The sequence below is a fragment of the Primulina tabacum genome, chromosome 12 (assembly GCF_025594145.1).
Source record: "Primulina tabacum isolate GXHZ01 chromosome 12, ASM2559414v2, whole genome shotgun sequence".
Lineage (NCBI taxonomy): Eukaryota > Viridiplantae > Streptophyta > Magnoliopsida > Lamiales > Gesneriaceae > Primulina > Primulina tabacum.
Window position 1 is genome coordinate 36,116,334 of NC_134561.1, and position 19,033 is coordinate 36,135,366.

The following is a 19,033-nucleotide window of genomic DNA, read 5'->3' on the forward strand; positions in this document are numbered from 1 at the left end:
TGTTACTTTGTTAGGCGCTCGCCGAAATGTCACCTTTTTTCGTTTTTATCCTCGCGTAGCTTGTTTAGAGCTCATGCCACTCATGCTGGTATGTACAAAAATACCATCATTCTACACTATATCTATATTCAATAAACAAAACCAAGAGATGCGCAATATATCCAAATACTAGATAAATGTACGTGACATTAGACTTTGCCCAAGGAGAGCAGTTAGAATGTACAACTACGCATGGCCAAAAAACACATCTGGTGTGCATTTGATTCGACGTGGGCATACCAATTGCAAAGTTCCCTGTGCCTGAATAAGCTAACTAATCCTGATCGATCACGTACTATCAAGAATCTGAAATATGCATGTTATAGTAATGAGCCAATTGTTTAGTTGTTCCATCTTCATGAACGCCATCTATCAGTTCAAACTTCCTAAAATTTGCTTTCAAGGTTTCGTTATGTTGGGCTGCAAGCTTTTCTTCCTCTTTCAGTTGTTCCTACATTATTATGATAAAACACATCATAATCTGCAAATATATTCATACAAGCTGATACTGAAGGCACTCATTCAACCAGTGAACAAAGGAAGACTTTTACCGTCAGCAAGAATGATGCTTCTGCAGCATGAGTCTTTACAAGTTTCTTGATTTTCTGAGCAACCTCAAAATTAGGATCTTTAGAATTTATCCAACGACATTGTATCCTCCTTTCTGGGTTTTTGGGACGATCATCAAACATCTCCAATTTAGCAGGCCGTGCTCTAACTGGCCTTGGCATTCCCGATATCATGAAAGGGTAGATTTCCATCTCTGCTATAATTTCTTCAGCCTGCTTTGGATTTTCCATTTCCACTAAAGCAGCTCGTGGAACATTTTTGGGTTCAAGATAGTTTGGAATGAAATGAACACTCAACACATTACCAAACTGATTAAAAGCAGCTTTCACGACGGAGTCGCTCACCGCTGGCGACATGTTATCAATGTATATAGTCCTTTTCACCTTCTCCAAGAAGGAAGCATAACTTTCTTTGGCATCCATGAGCAAACAATCCAATGCCCCTAAAAATTTATCGGTCTCGATCAGAAGTACTTGACAGAAAAAAATTCATGATATGACAGAAGTATATAAAAGTTATTTCCCAGCACTCTCAAAGTGGCACTATAATACCCAAAATACGAACCAAGTATTTTTTCTAAAACAATTATTCACGGAGATGCTTTGTATTAAAATATATTTATTCTATTCTTGATTCTACAGCTGTAAACGAATTGAGCCACAAATAAGGATCCAATTAAACATATTAACAAACTTACAAGTTACAAGACTTTTCCACTGAAAAATACTAAATAACAAATGATAAAGAAAAATTCATCGCGTTCGATGTAATCACCATAAAATTGTTAAAAACGTTAATTCACAGTAAATATGGATCATAAACAATGTTTAGAGCGGAGATTTGAAAAAACAGATTTTCAATCAGCAAAATATCCGAACAGCGTGGTCGAGTTGATTATCCTAATTCCTACACTTAAATTCTTTGATTTCAACTTCAAGCTACAATAACCAACAGATTGTCGCGGAAGGAAATGGTCAGAACACAGAACATGGAGCGTGAAAGAGACAAAGTCGGTGGGAAACGCGGCGGCAGACATTAAGATTTGATTTCTCAGAATTAAGAACTCAAAATTGACCGATGAAGAAGTGAAGACAATGAGAGATGTGGCGGAGTGTAAGATTTGGGAAATCATTAGGGTTTGTGAGGATAGTGAGAGGAAATATATAGAAGTATTAAATAAAAGATCGCAAACTATTGAAAAATTTATTTGAGCTCGAGTTCGGCTCGAAAAAAAATTGAACGTTTTTGATTTTGGATAATTTCGAACATCAAATATTTTTTGAACCGGTTTGAAGCTCGCGAGCCAGCTTGATTCATTTACCCATCTATCCTTGACAATATTAAAATTATGAATTTTTGACAACATTAAAAATTATGAATGACATAAGCCTGACTTAATTTCCTTGGACACCTCTTTGTCGCGTTTGGCGCAAGACTTGCACCAAGCAAAAAGTGCGTGAGCCACACTTGTCACCTGGGTGGTGATCTAGACACGTGCAGGGCACCTTGTTTCCCCATGCGCTCAGGTGCAGCCAGTTAGTCACTTTTACCAACTATGGTATAGAAATACCATACGTAATCTGAGTGGAGTTGCAGTATTTCAACCTTAGACATAATCTAAGTGGATACAACAAGTGACTGTAAAGGATTCGTGAGAATCTAATCTTCTAGTAAATTCCTTTCGAAATGGAGTAAAAAAGGCTAAGAGGACATAGGATGATTATTTTACCTTCGAACCTCTACAAAAAAAAAAATTGTCCTATAATTTTCTGCACTTTTTACTATTATTATGTTAATTGCCCTTGGTTGCTCATTTGCTCTCTCAACCAGATTTTGTTCAAGTCTTCCATGACTTCATTTATTGCTTAAACAGGAGTTCACCTAGACGTATAGAAAGTCTAAACCAACTTCGCAGCATACATCAAAAATTAATTAAAAATTATTTTTTATATTCATTCACCCCTCCCGGACGGACCATTTTCTTTCTTCATTTCTCACGGCCAAATGATCGAACCAAGAAGTCTAATCAACAAAGCACCAGAAATACCGCCAAAAACGAAAAACTCCAACCAAACATTGTTAAATTCGCATAAAAATTTCTCTCATTGTAATGTGTAATACTTTCACCTAAAATAGGTACAAACATACGTACGTTATCTGCAACATTCAACCTCAAATTTGAAAGCCCACATGTAAAAAAGACAATGATGCTATGAATAAACCAAATGAAATCATTACATATAAAAATGAATGTAAACGACACAAGTACCTCGACAGAGAAGGTTGATTCGACCCCCAAATTCGTTTGAAGTACTGTAATCTAGGGTTTCTAAGAGAAACAAGTTGGGGACAAAATGACGGTTAGCTGCTTCTCCGGTTAAATAATTGATTGTTGTATTTAATCAGATTGGGCCTTTAATGGGCCGAATTATTATTTTGGATGGATAAAGCAGAAAATGGGCCAATGGCTATAACATTTCTTGCAAGGCAGAAGTGATATGACAACATTACCCTTCTCCCCCCTTCCAATATGTTGGAAGTGCCGGGGACAAATGCCCTAAACTCCAGAAATTTCACATAAAAGTTTAGCGGTTTATTTCATACCATGTGGGCATTGCCCCCAGGCATTGCCCCCATGATACGATGGATGACCAAGATTTTCCCATACATATGTAGGACCCATTTTTTTTTGAAATTGTTTGTGTGGCAAGATCTTACCCGTTGAAATGAAGAGAGGGTAGTGCCCACATAGGTAGGATCTCATTAACCAAGTTTAGCAAACTTCTATCCTAAAGAAACTTGAATGTAGACATGTTATCGGATCAGATTACGTTGTTCCGAATTGTCGGGTGATGAAACCAAACATATCATATTTCGTATCGGATTGAAAATATAACACAATGCAAAAATAAAATCGAATTAAGCTGAATTTTAATTGAATTGAACTGAATTACAACGTTGAATCGATTAAATATCAAAGCAATATTTTTATGTTAGTTTATATTTTTGTTTTTAATATAAAATATATAATAACTCATCTAGTGGTTAACAACACAATTTTCATAACATAGAGTTTTCATTTGAACTCTATTAAAATTGTTTAAATAAATACTAAAAATTAAAATTAATTCATATTTATCCTTTTGAAAATTTTTAGTTGATATATATATTAATTAACTATAAATTTTATACATATATTTTATTTTAAAATAGCAATTTTTTGAGTAGTCATGTATCTTTTACAAGATATTACGATTGATTTTAAAAGTTAATTAGTTAAATATAATAAAAAAATTAATAAATAGAATAAAAAATTTAAAACATAAGAATGAGATATCACTTCTTTCGGAAAATTGTAAAATATATAAATTAAGATGAAAAATAAAACTAACAACTAGTTTAGCGAATAATACTTTTAATATTTTTCTTGATATTTTTTTAAAGTTAAAAACATTTACAAATTAATTATTTAAATAACTTGTTTAGGAATTAAAAGTATTTATATGATTTATTAACCATAAAAGCAAGCAAATCAAGGGTATCATTGTGCATTATAGTACAAAAATAAAAAATGTAGCCTATTTAACAAAAAAAAAAATTAACTTGAACAACTTTAATATTCTTCCAGTCTCATCTATATAAGTTGCTCTCTGTATTATGTTTTTGTCCGTTTCAAATATGATTAAGTCTCTTGTGAGATGGTATCACGAATATTTATTTGTGAGACGAGTCAACTCTACTTATATTCATAATAAAAATTAATACTATTAGCATAAAAAATACTATTTTTGTCTTACACAAGTTTTTGCCTTCAAATATATATTTTACTTTTCATATTTAAACATATTTACTTATATATCTTTCACAAAAATTTTTGTGAGACTCTCACATGTCAATTTTGTGATATTAAGATTTTATTTGAATAACTCATAAAAATTATTTCTTTTTATGATAAGTATGAACAAAATTAATCCGTCTTATAATAATAAAAGTCCGTTATCACAAATGAAGATCCACGTGACATCTCATAAGATACTTCCTCCACAATCCGACCAAACTTATGGTCAATCCGACCAATCCGTTTTAAGGAGGAAGTTTTCAAGAGAAAATTTATGGTCAAGTATGAACTTTTTGTCTTTTTTGTTGACTATAGGAGTGAACGTTTCGGTGATTATGAAGGTGGATACTTTTTTTGTTACTAGCATAAAAGCACGTGCGCGTGCACCTATATTTTAAATAACTAAAAATTAAAATTAATAATAAAAATATTTTTACTCTTTGCATAACGTGATCCAATCCATCAAACAATATTTTGCTCAAGAAAAAATAGAACAAAACAAATTATAAGAATTTGGAATAATGATTTATCAAATTAAGTACTAAATTGAACTAACATAACAATACAAATACAATAATATGAAAATTTTTTGAATTGATTAAGCAATATAAGAGTGTAAATAGAATTATATGAATGTCTTTTAATTAATTAAGCAATATAAGAGTGGAAGAAAATATTTTAGTATATGATGTTATTTATCTACTCATTGTATCAATTAATTGATACAATGAGTAGATAAATAACATCATATACTAAAATATTTTCTTCAATTAATTGATAAATATGCTCATAAAATTTAAAAATTACATCTTAAAAATCTAAAATAGTACTTACTTATAATTTTGAAATGATTATGAACATGTAACAACTATTTTCATTTTAAGTTATATTCTAAATTATAACCACGTAAATATCGTAAATTCGAAATATTTCGAAAACCTACATTTTGTTAGTCAATGAGTGAGATAACAAAATAATAAAACATTACATTAGCTAAAGAAAACCTATGGACACAAATTGTATTTTGAGGAAAATAATTAATATATTTAAACACAAAAATTGAAAATAAAGTAAATAAATACTCAATTAACCCCTTCTAGGGATGACAATGGAGCGAAGCGGGTTCGGAGATGGGAATAATAAGCTCATATCCGCCGCGAACTACTTCGGAGATATTAAAAAATACCCGAACCCGAATCAAACCCAAAAAATCGAGGATCTCATCCCCGTTTCGAGTTTTTCCCGTGGAGCCTCAAACATGTGGGAAAAGTTGTCATCCCTAACCCCTTCTATGCATAAGATATATTTACTTAAAATAGTGAACTACGAAAACTTCATTTTCAAAATTTTATTAAATGAAGATTCATTTTCTTAAATTAATATTAGAAATACCACTATTCTATCTCAGAAAAGGGTAAAAAAATATCATCATTCTAAATATATCTTCGGTGTCATGTATCATCATAATCATTATTCCGTCAATTTTTTTTAGAATTACGTCTGCTAATATTCAAAGCTATTAACAGAAAATTCGAATTCATTTTCAATGTATATTTATATTTTAAGATTTTTCTTATTATCGTTTGAAAAATAAAATCATGTACACTAATGATGAATTCTATATATATTGGACATTAAAAATTTACCAAATTTGAATTAGAATAAAATATAATTACTTAAGTATAATAATATTTTCCAATTCAATTGATTATTATTAGAATGTTATCAATAAATTATATTCATACCGTGTTTAACTTCTTCAACTTTTTTTTTGTTAATTAAATATTTGAGATGTGTCAGATGAATGATGATAATGTCATATTTATAATGTTCTAATTTTTTTTTCATATTTTAAAATTTGTTATATCATATTAATTTAAATGATATAATTGTCATAACTTAATTGTTTTACAATCGTAAATAGATAAAATTATATTTTCCTCTATACAAATTCAAAGGCATCACAAAGATAGAAATTTAGAATTTTAACATAAAATAAGAAAATTAAGTTTAGACTATTTTCCCCCTCTCACTTAAATTCTAATTTGTATATATTATTTGCACAACTGGTGATTCTCATTACACCAACATTGTAATGCCCAGAAATTTAATCCTAGTAATCTGTAATTATTGATTTATAATTTGATATGATTATGAAAGGATTAACCGACACACGATTTGAAGTAGCGTGTGGAAATGTATGTGCGAGGACAGTACCATCGGCGCACATGCGCGACATGAGACGCGCACATGCGCGAATTGGACAGAAGGTCTTGCGCATATGCGCGACAGGAAGGCGCGCATATGCGCGAGCTGTGTGAAGGTTCGATCACAACTCCAGAGAGTCTCGCGCATATGCGCGGAAGGTGTCGCGCATATGCGCGAGCTGCCGAGAATAAATGTGCGAAGACCAGAAGGTCTCGCGCATATGCGCCGATTTAGGTCGCGCATATGCGCGAGACGTGTTGCGCGTAGAGTTCGTCATTTGCTTTACATGCATGAATGTATATATATATATATACACAAAACGTACGAAAATCCTTCATTTTTCTGAGAAAAGTCTCTGTGAAGTTGTGAAAAATCCTTACGTCTTTTGTGAAAAATCCGTCCGTCTGATTTTGAATCTGACTGCAGTACCGAGTTCCTAGCAACGTAGGCTACAACTGGACGTAAGTTTTACTACGTTTTGACATGTTTTGAAATTATGATGTTGTCAGAATTGCATGGAATTCATATATGATGTTCTGGACATGTTAGACATCATAGAATCGAAGTCACATTAAGAAACGGACTGATTATAGAATTGTTATGATTTTCTGATTATATTGATCTGAAATCGGACAAGTTTGGATTATGGATGGATTACAAATTTTATCGGATATGGGTTATGATTTGTAATTGATGTCTGTTGATATGGTATTGACGGGGATACTGAGATTGTGCCGTTATGCTGTTATTTGAATTAAATCTGGATTAATCAGATTCAGTGTTGAATTGAGAATTTAATATTGATATTATGATTCTCAATATATCGTTTCAGATCTACAAAGACAGTCTTGAGTTCAGAACTGAGATTGCTTCAGACCGTGACTACAAACGAAAGGTATAAGTCAATGTGGTATCGAGAGATCGACTTAAGTCGGTTTAGACTTGAGTTTCCTTAAATCACATACTTTACTTTATTGCATTGATATTTGCGTTGATTTGATCGATGTACTTGTTTTCTTGATTAATAGATAACATGTATTAGACGAGTAATCTTGTGACAGAAGTGCCTGATAGTGGCGGGATCGCCACGGGCACATTGCACGATGTCACGAGATAATGTATTGGCGATAGTGCCAAAGTCTGTCACCGGATGATTGGCTATCGATGTGGATAGAATTTGGGTTTCTTCTATTACTGTTGATCGATGTCGTACCGGTGTGGATAGAATTGGAAGCTTCTTCTATTACTGGTGATCGATATTATATCGGTGTGGATAGAATTAGAGTTCCTTCTATTACTGGTGATCGATACCATATCGGTGTGGATAGAATCAGACCTTTTTCTATTTCTGGTGATCGATACCTTATCGACGTGGATAGAACTGGAGTCTTTTCTATCACTGTTGGTCGATATAGGAATGCCTACTTCTGGAAACCGGGATCCCTAGACTAGGATTGAGTCTAGTCTAAATTGTGTAGCTACGAGTATGGTCGACAGTTTGATATGAGTTTGCTGTTACCTGTTACATGCCTTATATTTGTTTATATGATTGCATGTTTCGTTGATTTATACTGGGATTATATTCTCACCGGAATTATCCGGCTGTTGTCTTGTCTGTATGTGTACATGACAACAGGTGGGACAGGTTCAGGGTCACGGAGATAAAGAGAGAGATCGTGATTAGAGTGGCGGCTCCGGACTTGGATTAGAGATAGGGTTGGACACTTGATATTAGCTGTTAAACCTTAATTAAATAAATGTATGGGGTACAGAATTGGTACTTTTATATACTGAGATGTATATATATGTTTTTAAGTCACTACGTTCCGCATTATTTTAAAAAAATTTTAGACCCTGTTTATTATAATTGATTAATTAGTCCCAATGATGATTAAGAACATGATTAACGTCCGGGTCCCACAAACATAACTTTCAATTTAGTGATGGTAACGTTATACTAAGAATTATTTGTGGGAATATCTCGCTCTTACTCCTTTTTGACTCATTTGTATTATTTTTTAAAACAATTTTATAATAATTTTATTTATATATCATTTGACTCTATTTTATTTATTTATTTATTTTTTGCATATAATAGATGCCGTCATTGATTTTTTTAGAAAAATAAGCCGGAAAAATATCAATTACGATAACCTATGTGAATAAGTTCAAAATAAATTATATTTTTTTGTTCAAATTAAGTGTTTATTGATTATTTTTAATTTAATGTTTGATTATCTTTTTGTCAATATAATTATCATTATATGTGTGTGTAAATAACTCTGCAGATGCAAATAAATTGTCATGACATTATTGTCATAATTGAGTACCATTTGATAATATACAAATATAGGGAGACTTAAATAAAATAGAATCTATGAGACTAAATAAAATAATTAATCATTCAATTTATTTTAATTATTATCAAAATTAGTGAGAAAAACTAATGAAAAAATTCATTGATTTTCTACATATTTCTTTCTCATTTTAGCAACTGTACAACAATATTTTTCTAGTACCATATGTTCTAATGTACGTGGATGAACGATTCATTTGTCCACACTTTTATAGGTACTTCTGATTCAAATTTATTAATTTTTGATTAATAATATTTAAATTCATCATAAAATTTTGGTTTATAAAATATTATATTTGTTCATGCATTTAGAAATTAATAGTTTGACAAAGTAAATTTAAAATTTTGATTAAATAAATTTTATTTTCAGTTCAATTTTTTTATTTAATTTTAAAAAATAATGATTATTTTAATTTTGTTGTTTTTTCATTTGTGAATATATTAATTTAGAATTTATTTGAATGACTTTTCAATCAAAGCACTCGGATACTTTATCACTGGTCCTTCGTATATATAATTTTTTGAAGTTTTTTTAAAATTATAATTACATAAAAATTTATTTTTAATAATTCATTGAATGTATTCAAATGAGAGTGAAATAGCACAATAAATAACGTAATTAATTTAATTTAAAATTTAAATGAAAGTCCAAGAAAATTATTAAAATGGAAAAAATAATTGATATTAATATTAAGTAAATTTAATGGTATGTTTTTTAAAAATTAGCTCAAACATTTAAGAATATGGAGATAACACGAAATAAATTTTAAAAAAATGAAATATGACTTAGTTAAATATTATAATGAAAGAAAGATAAGGGAAAAAAGTCAAAAGCACAAAATCATAACCATAAAATATGATTAATTAGTATTAATTAATAGACTAAATGTGAAATTACTAAATATGTTACTTAATAATTTAAATAAATGAACATGTGAAGGATAATTATATCCGTTCACAATTGAAAAATTTTTCTATCATCCACACTTTTATAGATACTAGCATGATGCACGTGCGTTGCACGTAATATCAATTATATTATAAAAAATTGATTTTCTAATCAACATATGTAAAGAAATGCACATTCAAATAAAATTATATGATAAATATCAAATAAACTCATATAATAGTTATTAAATATAGAATTTAAAATATATTCGTTGTATATGTTTTTTTCATATTTTTTTTGAAATTGTATCATCTTTTAAAATCAAAATTAAATTCTTTACTTTCAATTATTTGTTAAAAACCTATAAAATATGTTAGTTATTCTACTATTTCATGTATAATTATAAAATTTTCATATATCTTTTTGTAATATTATAATTAATTAGAAATTGCACTAAAAATATAATTACAAAATTGCAATAAAATCATTAGAAAAAAATGTAGAGAGAAAATTAAAAGGATAAAACATTTCAATGTAGTATAAAGATGAGTTATTTGATAAAATTAATATATGAGTTACATTCTTTCTTAAAGTGTGTATAGAAGGTTAATTTTGTCATTGTATAATTAGAAAATAATGACCTTTATCCACACTTTTATATGTGTATAAAGATTAATTTTGTCATTGCATAATTAGAAAACAATGACCTTTATCCACGCTTTTATATATATATATATTATAGTTTGGATATCGGTAAAATCCATTATAATGTTTATTTATTTTTGCATGTCTTCACAAGATGGTCCCACAAGATGGTCCCACGGATTTTTTTTTATCAAACGGGATGACTCATTCCATTTTTGTGATTATTTATATTGTTTTTCTTATATGATTGATATTTTGATTAAAAAAATATAAAATATTTGAAAGAGTCAGTTATGTCAAAATCACAACGAATTGAAAGCGAGTCATAATGATAGGTTGATGATGATATATTTACTGTGTGTTGATGTATTTAAATGGATAAATACTCGTAAATACGATGTTATTCAAATAATTTTAAATATTATTTAAATTTTTTGATCGTATTTTCAAATGTTATTCAACATCGTGGATAAAACTTCTTTTGTTTAGGCTATAAATCACAATCCAAATCTTTATTCAAAATGTTCTTTTGTCCTGGATTCCAATCTTCTGATCTAGATTTTGATATCAGATTTGGTGTCAGCACCAAATCAGTAAGGATCAAATCTTTGTTGAACCTAAATTCTAATATTCAGAATCTACCCGTGGTGATTTTTTTTAATCTTATTAGCTATATATTAACTCTATCTTGCAAAAGCGAAGGTAATATTTGATATTGGATACAAGGAACGAGAGAATGGCTGCAGAGTTTTCTTTACGTCGTTCGACATCTGCTCTCATGAACATGCAAAGATCCACCAAGCTTTCCCTTCCGGAACAGAGGCAGAGTTTGCCAATCTACGAGTTGAAAAATGAATTGGTTCAGGCTGTCATGAACAATCAGGTTTTGGTCCTGATTGGCGAGACAGGATGTGGGAAGTCCACGCAGGTGCCGCAGTATCTGGCCGAGGCTGGGTATACTACCAAGGGGAGAATATGTTGTACTCAACCTCGTAGGGTGGCTGCAATCTCGGTAGCCAAGCGAGTCGCCGAGGAGTTTGGCTGTCGTTTAGGGGAAGAAGTAGGATACGCTATTCGTTTTGAAGATTGCACGGGTCCGGACACGTTAATCAAATATATGACTGATGGTATGCTTTTGAGGGAGATTCTGATCGATGCAGATTTGTCTCAATACTCGGTGGTGATGCTGGATGAAGCCCACGAGAGGACGGTTCACACCGATGTCCTTTTTGGATTATTGAAGCTACTTCTGAGACGGAGAACCGACCTTCGCCTGATCGTCACCTCGGCAACTTTGGATTCCGAGAAGTTCTCGGAATATTTCTTCGATTGTAATATCTTCACCATCCCTGGAAGAACTTTTCCGGTGGAAATACTATACGCCAAGCAACCAGAAAGTGACTACCTGTACGCATCCTTGATAACAGTGATGCAGATTCACTTGACTGAGCCTGAAGGCGATATACTTCTGTTTTTGACTGGCCAAGAGGAGATTGATTATGCCTGTCAGTGTCTCTATGAAAGGATGAAGAGTTTAGGAAACGATGTTCCGGACCTGATTATTTTACCAGTATATGGTGTCCTACCTAGTGAACTGCAGTCGAGGATCTTTGAACCTACTCCTCCAGGGAAGAGAAAGGTGGTCGTTGCCACTAATATAGCTGAAGCATCTTTGACTGTTGATGGCATAGTTTATGTCGTTGATCCTGGTTTTGCAAAGCAAAACTTCTACAACCCTCAACAGGGGCTTGATTCGCTGGTGATAACTCCGATATCACAAGCATCTGCGAAGCAAAGAGCAGGAAGAGCGGGACGGACTGGACCGGGAAAGTGTTATTGTCTCTACACACAGAGTGCATTCCACAGTGAGATGTCCCCCGTTTCGATTCCGGAGATCCAGAGGATTAACCTTGGGATGACTACTCTTACAATGAAGGCCATGGGAATTAATGACCTGCTATCCTTTGATTTCATGGACCCGCCATCACCTCATGCCCTCATTTTTGCCATGAAACAGTTATATAGATTGGGTGCTCTGGATGAAGAGGGGCTGCTTACAAAGTTGGGAAGGAAAATGGCTGAATTTCCTCTGGAACCTCCTCTTTCCAAGATGCTTCTTGCCAGCGTCGATCTTGGTTGCAGCGATGAAGTTCTGACCATTATTTCGATGATTCAGACGGGGAACATCTTCTACCGTCCTATGGAAAAACAAGCCCAAGCAGACCAGAAAAGGGTCAAGTTCTTCCAGCCTGAAGGAGATCATCTGACGTTACTCACGGTGTATGAGGCCTGGAAAGGAAAGAATTTTTCCGGTCCTTGGTGCTTCGAAAATTTTGTTCAGTCTCGATCACTGAGGAGAGCACAGGACGTGAAAAAACAGCTTCTGTCCATCATGGATAAGCACAAATTGGATGTGGTCAGTGCTGGCAAGAACTTCACAAAAATCCGAAAAGCCATAGCCGCAGGTTTCTTCTTCCATGCTGCTAGGAAAGATCCACAGGGAGGTTACCGGACATTGGTTGAGAACCAGCCGGTTCACCTTCATCCGGGCAGCGCTCTGTTTCAAAGACAGCCCGACTGGGTCATATATCATGAGCAGGTGATGACGACAAAAGTGTACATCCACGATGTTACTGCAATAAGCCCCGAGTGGCTGGTGGAACTTGCACCGAAATTGTTCAAGGTGCCGAATCCCACAAAAATGAGCAAGCGCAAGAGAGAAGAGCGAATCGAACCACTCTACGACAGGCACCATGAACCTAACTCTTGGCGTTTAAGCAAAAGGCGTGCTTAGTTGTTATTGTTGCTGCCCAGTTAACTGTGTTGCTCCATTTGTTTTATATTCAAGTTTGTACTCTTTTTTTCTTCTATTCATTTGTATTAATACGAAATTGGATTACATTAGCAAATATTAATTCATTTAAATTTCACATCCTTATTCTCCTATCGACTTTTCTTTTCTACTTTATGGAATATATATATCTATATATATACCTATAACAGTGTGTATAATTGAGATTGTTTTCCGATGCTATTCCACAAAATATATAATTAATAGTCTAACAAATGCTAATGAATTATCACTACAATATACATTAATTGTAATAATTTATATCACTTTTTTTTTTCCTGGAAAGATTGTAGCTTTGTATGCACTTTGCCTGTTTGTAGCTGGATGTGGTGAAATTTTGTTGGTGGAAGTTGTATGCCTTTTTGTTTGGCAAAAATTGCATATTCTTGAATGGTAGGATATTTAACATTTAGATGCCTGGAATTGGATATCTCTAATATATATCATTCAACTTCAACATTTAAAGGATTTTCAAAATCTCAGCATTAACCAGATGCCTGGAATTGGATCTCTATCTGATAAACCATTCAACTTCATCATTTGAAGGATTTTGGTCCTACTTTCCAGTTTCCAGTGTTACAATGGTTAAGATATTTAAAGCCATGTTATTCTCCTTAACAAGCAATGTCAAAACTGGATAAAGTCCTGAACTGGTGGAGCATTTTTTACTTAATATCATTAATATAGAAAACTTCCCTGCTTGCATTATCTTAATCTACTGGTGTGCAATAAGAATCAGCTTCTATTTTAAGTTAATTTCTGTCAATTGTCATGTTTAGCCTTGAAATAGTAGTTATAAGGTTGACGGAGCAGGAAACAATGAACGTTTTTAACTACTCTTTTATTAGAATATGTAGATTTGATTGACATCATTTTCCTTTGCTAAAGCGAAACTTGTGGCAGAGTCTTGCTGAGGATGAATACGAGAACAACTTTGTTTCAGCAGTAGTTCTCCCAGGTGAGATTGGTGTGAAGTTCAATGATGTTGGTGCCCTTGAAGATGTAAAGAAGGCATTGAATGAACTCGTGATTCTCCCAATGCAGAGGCTCGAGCTTTTCTCTCACGGAAATTTACTGCGGGTAAGTTATTTATATATCTGGTATGCTTCTTTTTTTTTTTTAATCAGTTTTGCGTTTTAGCTTATTAACATGTTGCATCTTTTTGTCAGCCTTGCAAAGGGATATTACTTTTTAGGCCTCCTGGAACTGGGAAAAATCTTATTGCAAAGGCACTGGCAACAGAAACTGGGGCTAATTTCGTGAGTATTACTGGTTCAACACTTACATCTAACGTGAAGAAGATAATAGCTTTGGATATTTGTAACATTATGCAGATTACATTCTGACTTATGACAGGGCCTGCTTCACCAAGATTAGCTGCTCATATATCACAAAGCCTAAAACTAGGCCGGTGTCATCAGTAGTTGAATGATAATTCCTGAACTCTTCTTAACAAAGTACTAGTTCAGTTGGCTAGATTTATGCAAATAAATGGAAGGAAGCATGAATGCATGATATAAGAGGGAAATAAATTATCCTCTTTTGTGTATTTCCGTGAGAATTTAATTCGAGTATGCTTCCTGTTACTGAACACAAGATTCAAACTTTTTTAGGCCATACATGAAAGTTCTACATGTGAACAATCATGTTTGTTTGAGAATTTTTTCACCTAACATCTAGTCCTAACCTTTTTGGTGAATCCTTATTAATTCTGTGCTATTAAAACTTAAAATTAAAGATTAAGACCATTGTGCAAGACTGCAAGGAGGCATGGAAATTCTGCATTATTCATGTTGGTGGCTTTGATAGTAGATAGGGGTTTGTACTGTTCTTGATTGTGTGTATGATCCTGGCTGCTCATATTGGCTTATTTACTAGGACTGCCGCCGAGGAGCCTGTTATGTATCATGTCAGAAGATCATTGCGCCAAAGTAATATGTCTTCGTGGAATATATTGGCATGGGTATGAGGGGTTCTTTGGCCAAATGACAATGAAACTGGAGCAGAATTTCCAAGGAAGCATGGCATAGGCTTTCTTTACATTTGAACCACTCTAATAGGAAGAAAGGATGAATAAAGCTACATGTCTAATTTGAATATCTTGAATTTCATTTGTTTTATTGATTTACTGCCTAGAACTCATTTAATATCCAAAATTCATGTTTCATATGCTATCTGCTTTTAAGATTGGTGAGGCCATGAGGGAAAAGGCAACATTCCAATTTTACATTGTTTTGTTGTTTGTCTTTTTGCTATGATCGATTCAAGTTTTCTTTCCAATGATTTTAAGATGTATATTTAGGAAAAAGGAACTTGCTAATTGTGAGCTATTTTTGCATGTTTCTCACGAAGTGGTTTGGGGATGCTGAAAAATGAAGTCACTCTTCTCCTTTTCTAGCAAGCTTGCTCCTGTAATTATTTTATTGATGAGGTTAGGCCTTGTCCATTATTCTCGACGGCTGATGGGGACTATCTGGGAATACACAATAGCTCAATTTTTTTTAATCCATGGTGTGGTTGAGAATTTATGCAGAGACAGTGCGACTGGCATTGGTGATAGCTGATTTGGGTGAGATAATTTTGGGAAATTAGCTGAAGTGTGCCATATCATAGAAAAGGCTGATTAGGTGAATTTTTCGCGTTAGAAAATTCGAGCATGACGAGGTGAAGATTTAGTTCCTAAAGATATTCCACCTTCTATGATGAGGTTGACTAATACCTGAGAATAAGTTTTGTCGTTGATTTTTTTTGTCAGATATGTTGCATGATGTTTTTAATCCCTCTGTGTTAAGTTGAATAGTTCTTCTATGTGTGTGGCTCCTTAGAAATGCCAAATTTGATGAAATATGGCAAAGGTTGGTTTATTTACTTTGATGTTCAGTATTGCGAGACCGACACGTTGAAGCACTTGATAGAAGCTTAATGAATTTTTACTAGGGCCAAGCCATGCGGTTCAAAAGAATATCGGCTCACCATAAAGCTACATCCAATCGTTTCTAAAGCATGGAAAACTTTGCAAGCCGTCATCAGTTCTCTTTTCCCTTCAATTTGTATTAATATTGATGTTAACCTTGCTTTAGTTTATGTTTTCTTAGCATGCCTTTTGACCTCAATTGTTAGCTATCGATTATATAAAATACAGTATGTCTGTGCATCCAAGGTTGACAGTTTGCTCGGTGCTAGAGGTGTGCTTTTGAGCACGAGGCTTCTAGAAGAATGTGAAATGAGTTTATGGCGACTTTGTCAGAATTTTTCTCAAAAATATCATGTTTCTACGTATGTATGAACATGATAAACAATATGCGGCAGCGGATCGAGTGTTACCTTCGGCTATTGAAAATTCTTAATTCCTCTGCTTTTCTTCCGATTGATGCCTTCTAAGCACTCCAATTCTCTCCTTAGATGGTGTATTTTTTCCTTAATGTGTGCTTAGGGACCTCAATCACCACTATATATAGGCCTATCATATCATCAATGAGTGACTACGAGAGCCTTATTGTCAAAAGAAGAGGCGCATGCGCCGGCGTATGCATTTTTTGTCAAAAGTTGTAGGCAATGGCCGTCGCCATTTTCTACACGTTTATTCTTCTTTTGATATGAGCCATTTTTCTTACATTCTCCCACTTGACTCATATATCTCATTTACCTTAGGAGAAAACAAAACACATGAATCATGACGATATGTTCTCTAAAAGCGAGTATTATCTTCCATGTATTACAATGCATTATGTATCTCAAATCTGTATAACTTAATGAATAAACCTTATGTTTATTCGAGGTGCAACTTTATTGATATTTCTCGAATCAATAAATGTGTGCACAACAAATATGAGAAATAGGCCATCTGACCTTGATGATGCTGTCATTCGCCGATTACCAAGAAGGTAACTATTATGGAGTCACTTGCTCCCACATGTTCTTTAAAAATATTTCACAGCAACTCTGTTGTACAGAGTTCTAAAGAAATAACTTTTTATCGGTTCTATGGAATATAAGTGGATCTACCAGATGCTAGAAATTGATTGAAAATACTCAAGATAATTCTAGCTCAAGAAAATTTGGAATTCGGGTTTCCTTTTGAACAACTTGCAAATGCTACAGAAGGTTATTCAGGGAGCGATCTAAAGGTATTGTGCTAACTTTTATAATGGTCAGAATAGCTGAATCTTTATGTGAACTTCTTTCTTTGCAGAATCTTTGTATAGCTATTGCGTGTCGTCCTGTTCAAGAATCACTTGAAGAAGAAAACATGGTGAATAACTAAATACCAAAACAGTCCGTTTTATCTAGTAGTGAGATCTGTATTCCCATAAAGATTGGCCGACCTTCGTTGTTGATGTTGCTTATATGCATTTGTTCATGTGGATTAAGATCTTGTCCTTAGGCAGGGTTTTGGGTGGAGATGAAATATAGCCTGATAAATTTTAGGAAGCTAGATTCAATCATTGGAAGAAAGATAATACCCGTTAAATAAGTTAAACCAAAAAAATCACGAAACAGAAGTAGCAATCAGAGTCTTAAAGAACTAAAGGAGGACCCCAAGCTCATCAAGCCAAGCCATTTTCAAGATTAGTTTTTGAGAAACATGGCCTATTTGATAACAAATTTTCCATTTTCCAGATGTTGTCTAGCTCCCTCATGTAGATGTCTGGGATCCACCCACCCATGCACACGGTGCATAATGAGCCTGAGGAAGAAAGAGTCTATTTTTTAAAAGAACCCTCCTGTGAAAACATGTGGCCGGGATCCATTTCATCTATGCAATTTCAGCCTTGTTTTTCTTCAACTTTCATGTGGTTACTTGAACTCCTTACAGGGGAACAGGTTTGAAGAAATTTCTCCATTAAGACCCCTAAATTTGGATGATTTCATTCTTTCTAAACCGATGGTAAAATATCTGGAACCGTGTTCTTAAATTTGGCGCTTAACACCGCCTATAGCAACCTCGTCCCAAAGGTCGCCTAGATGTTTAAGAATCTATATATGCACACCATTTCCCGTCTCATGCCTTGTACTGAGTTTCAAGGCTGTGCCGTTGGTTGATTGACTAAGCTAGCTGATCTTGTAATATATCTGCATATCCTTTTTCAAGTCGATAAAATTTGAACTTCCCCGCAAGAAATTTAGTCACCGATGTCATTTTATCCGTGTATGATGCATTAAACATTAATGAGCTGAGAAAATGGAATGATCGGCATGGTGAAGGAGGTTGCCGGAGAAGATCCCCCGTCTGTTGGCCGAGTTATCATGGTAAAATCCTTGTAGGCTTGATTCACATAAGGGAACAAACTAATTGCTTGTGGTGTTGTACTGTTTTTTGGGACATATTTCAATGAAATCGTGTATTTATTATTTTGGTACATACATATTTCAATGAAATCGTGTGTATATATATATACTAGGAATGTACACGTGCTATGCAAGTAGGTGACTAATAATGAAAAATATAATCACGAGAATTATATAATATTTAAAGTTGTTCGAATAACATCATGTTTATAAGTATTTATAAATTTAAATATATCAAAACACAATACATAAAAATACATCATGACAATAAATCATATATATTTACTTATTTATATATATATATATATATATATATATATATATATATATATATTTTAAAAGGTATGT

General features: G+C 33.3%; 2 protein-coding genes, 1 long non-coding RNA gene and 1 pseudogene across 3 annotated transcripts; 3 read left to right on the top strand and 1 right to left on the bottom strand.

The window, feature by feature from the left end:
• Nucleotides 1-158: 158 nt before the first annotated feature.
• Nucleotides 159-2,991, bottom strand: LOC142521383 (ASI1-immunoprecipitated protein 1-like). Its single transcript, XM_075624586.1, has 3 exons — nucleotides 2,879-2,991; nucleotides 591-1,051; nucleotides 159-490 (listed from the first exon to the last, which is right to left on the bottom strand). The coding sequence occupies exons 2-3, from the start codon at nucleotides 1,029-1,031 to the stop codon at nucleotides 338-340; spliced, it is 594 nt and encodes a 197-aa protein (XP_075480701.1). The 5' UTR covers nucleotides 1,032-1,051; nucleotides 2,879-2,991; the 3' UTR covers nucleotides 159-337.
• A 1,575-nt stretch (nucleotides 2,992-4,566) lies between these two features.
• Nucleotides 4,567-16,498, top strand: LOC142520403 (outer mitochondrial transmembrane helix translocase-like; annotated as a pseudogene).
• LOC142520872 (putative pre-mRNA-splicing factor ATP-dependent RNA helicase DEAH5) lies at nucleotides 11,228-13,428 on the top strand. Its single transcript, XM_075624025.1, has one exon. It carries the CDS (start codon nucleotides 11,282-11,284, stop codon nucleotides 13,337-13,339), a length of 2,058 nt encoding a protein of 685 aa, XP_075480140.1. The 5' UTR covers nucleotides 11,228-11,281; the 3' UTR covers nucleotides 13,340-13,428.
• Nucleotides 16,499-17,229: 731 nt separating the features above from the next.
• Nucleotides 17,230-18,733, top strand: LOC142520059 (uncharacterized). The gene is made up of 3 exons (XR_012813892.1): nucleotides 17,230-17,280; nucleotides 17,393-17,523; nucleotides 18,213-18,733. It is a non-coding gene; the product is annotated as an uncharacterized LOC142520059 (long non-coding RNA).
• Nucleotides 18,734-19,033: the final 300 nt, after the last annotated feature.

What these genes read in the sequence shown, in the direction of transcription:
- LOC142521383 (XM_075624586.1), bottom strand. Translation starts at nt 1,031, where the DNA reads ATGGATGCCAAAGAAAGTTATGCTTCCTTCTTGGAGAAGGTGAAAAGG. An exon ending in AAGCATCATTCTTGCTGACG is followed by an intron (nt 491 to 590) that starts GTAAAAGTCTTC and finishes ATAATAATGTAG; the next exon opens with GAACAACTGAAAGAGGAAGA.
- LOC142520872 (XM_075624025.1), top strand. Translation starts at nt 11,282, where the DNA reads ATGGCTGCAGAGTTTTCTTTACGTCGTTCGACATCTGCTCTCATGAAC.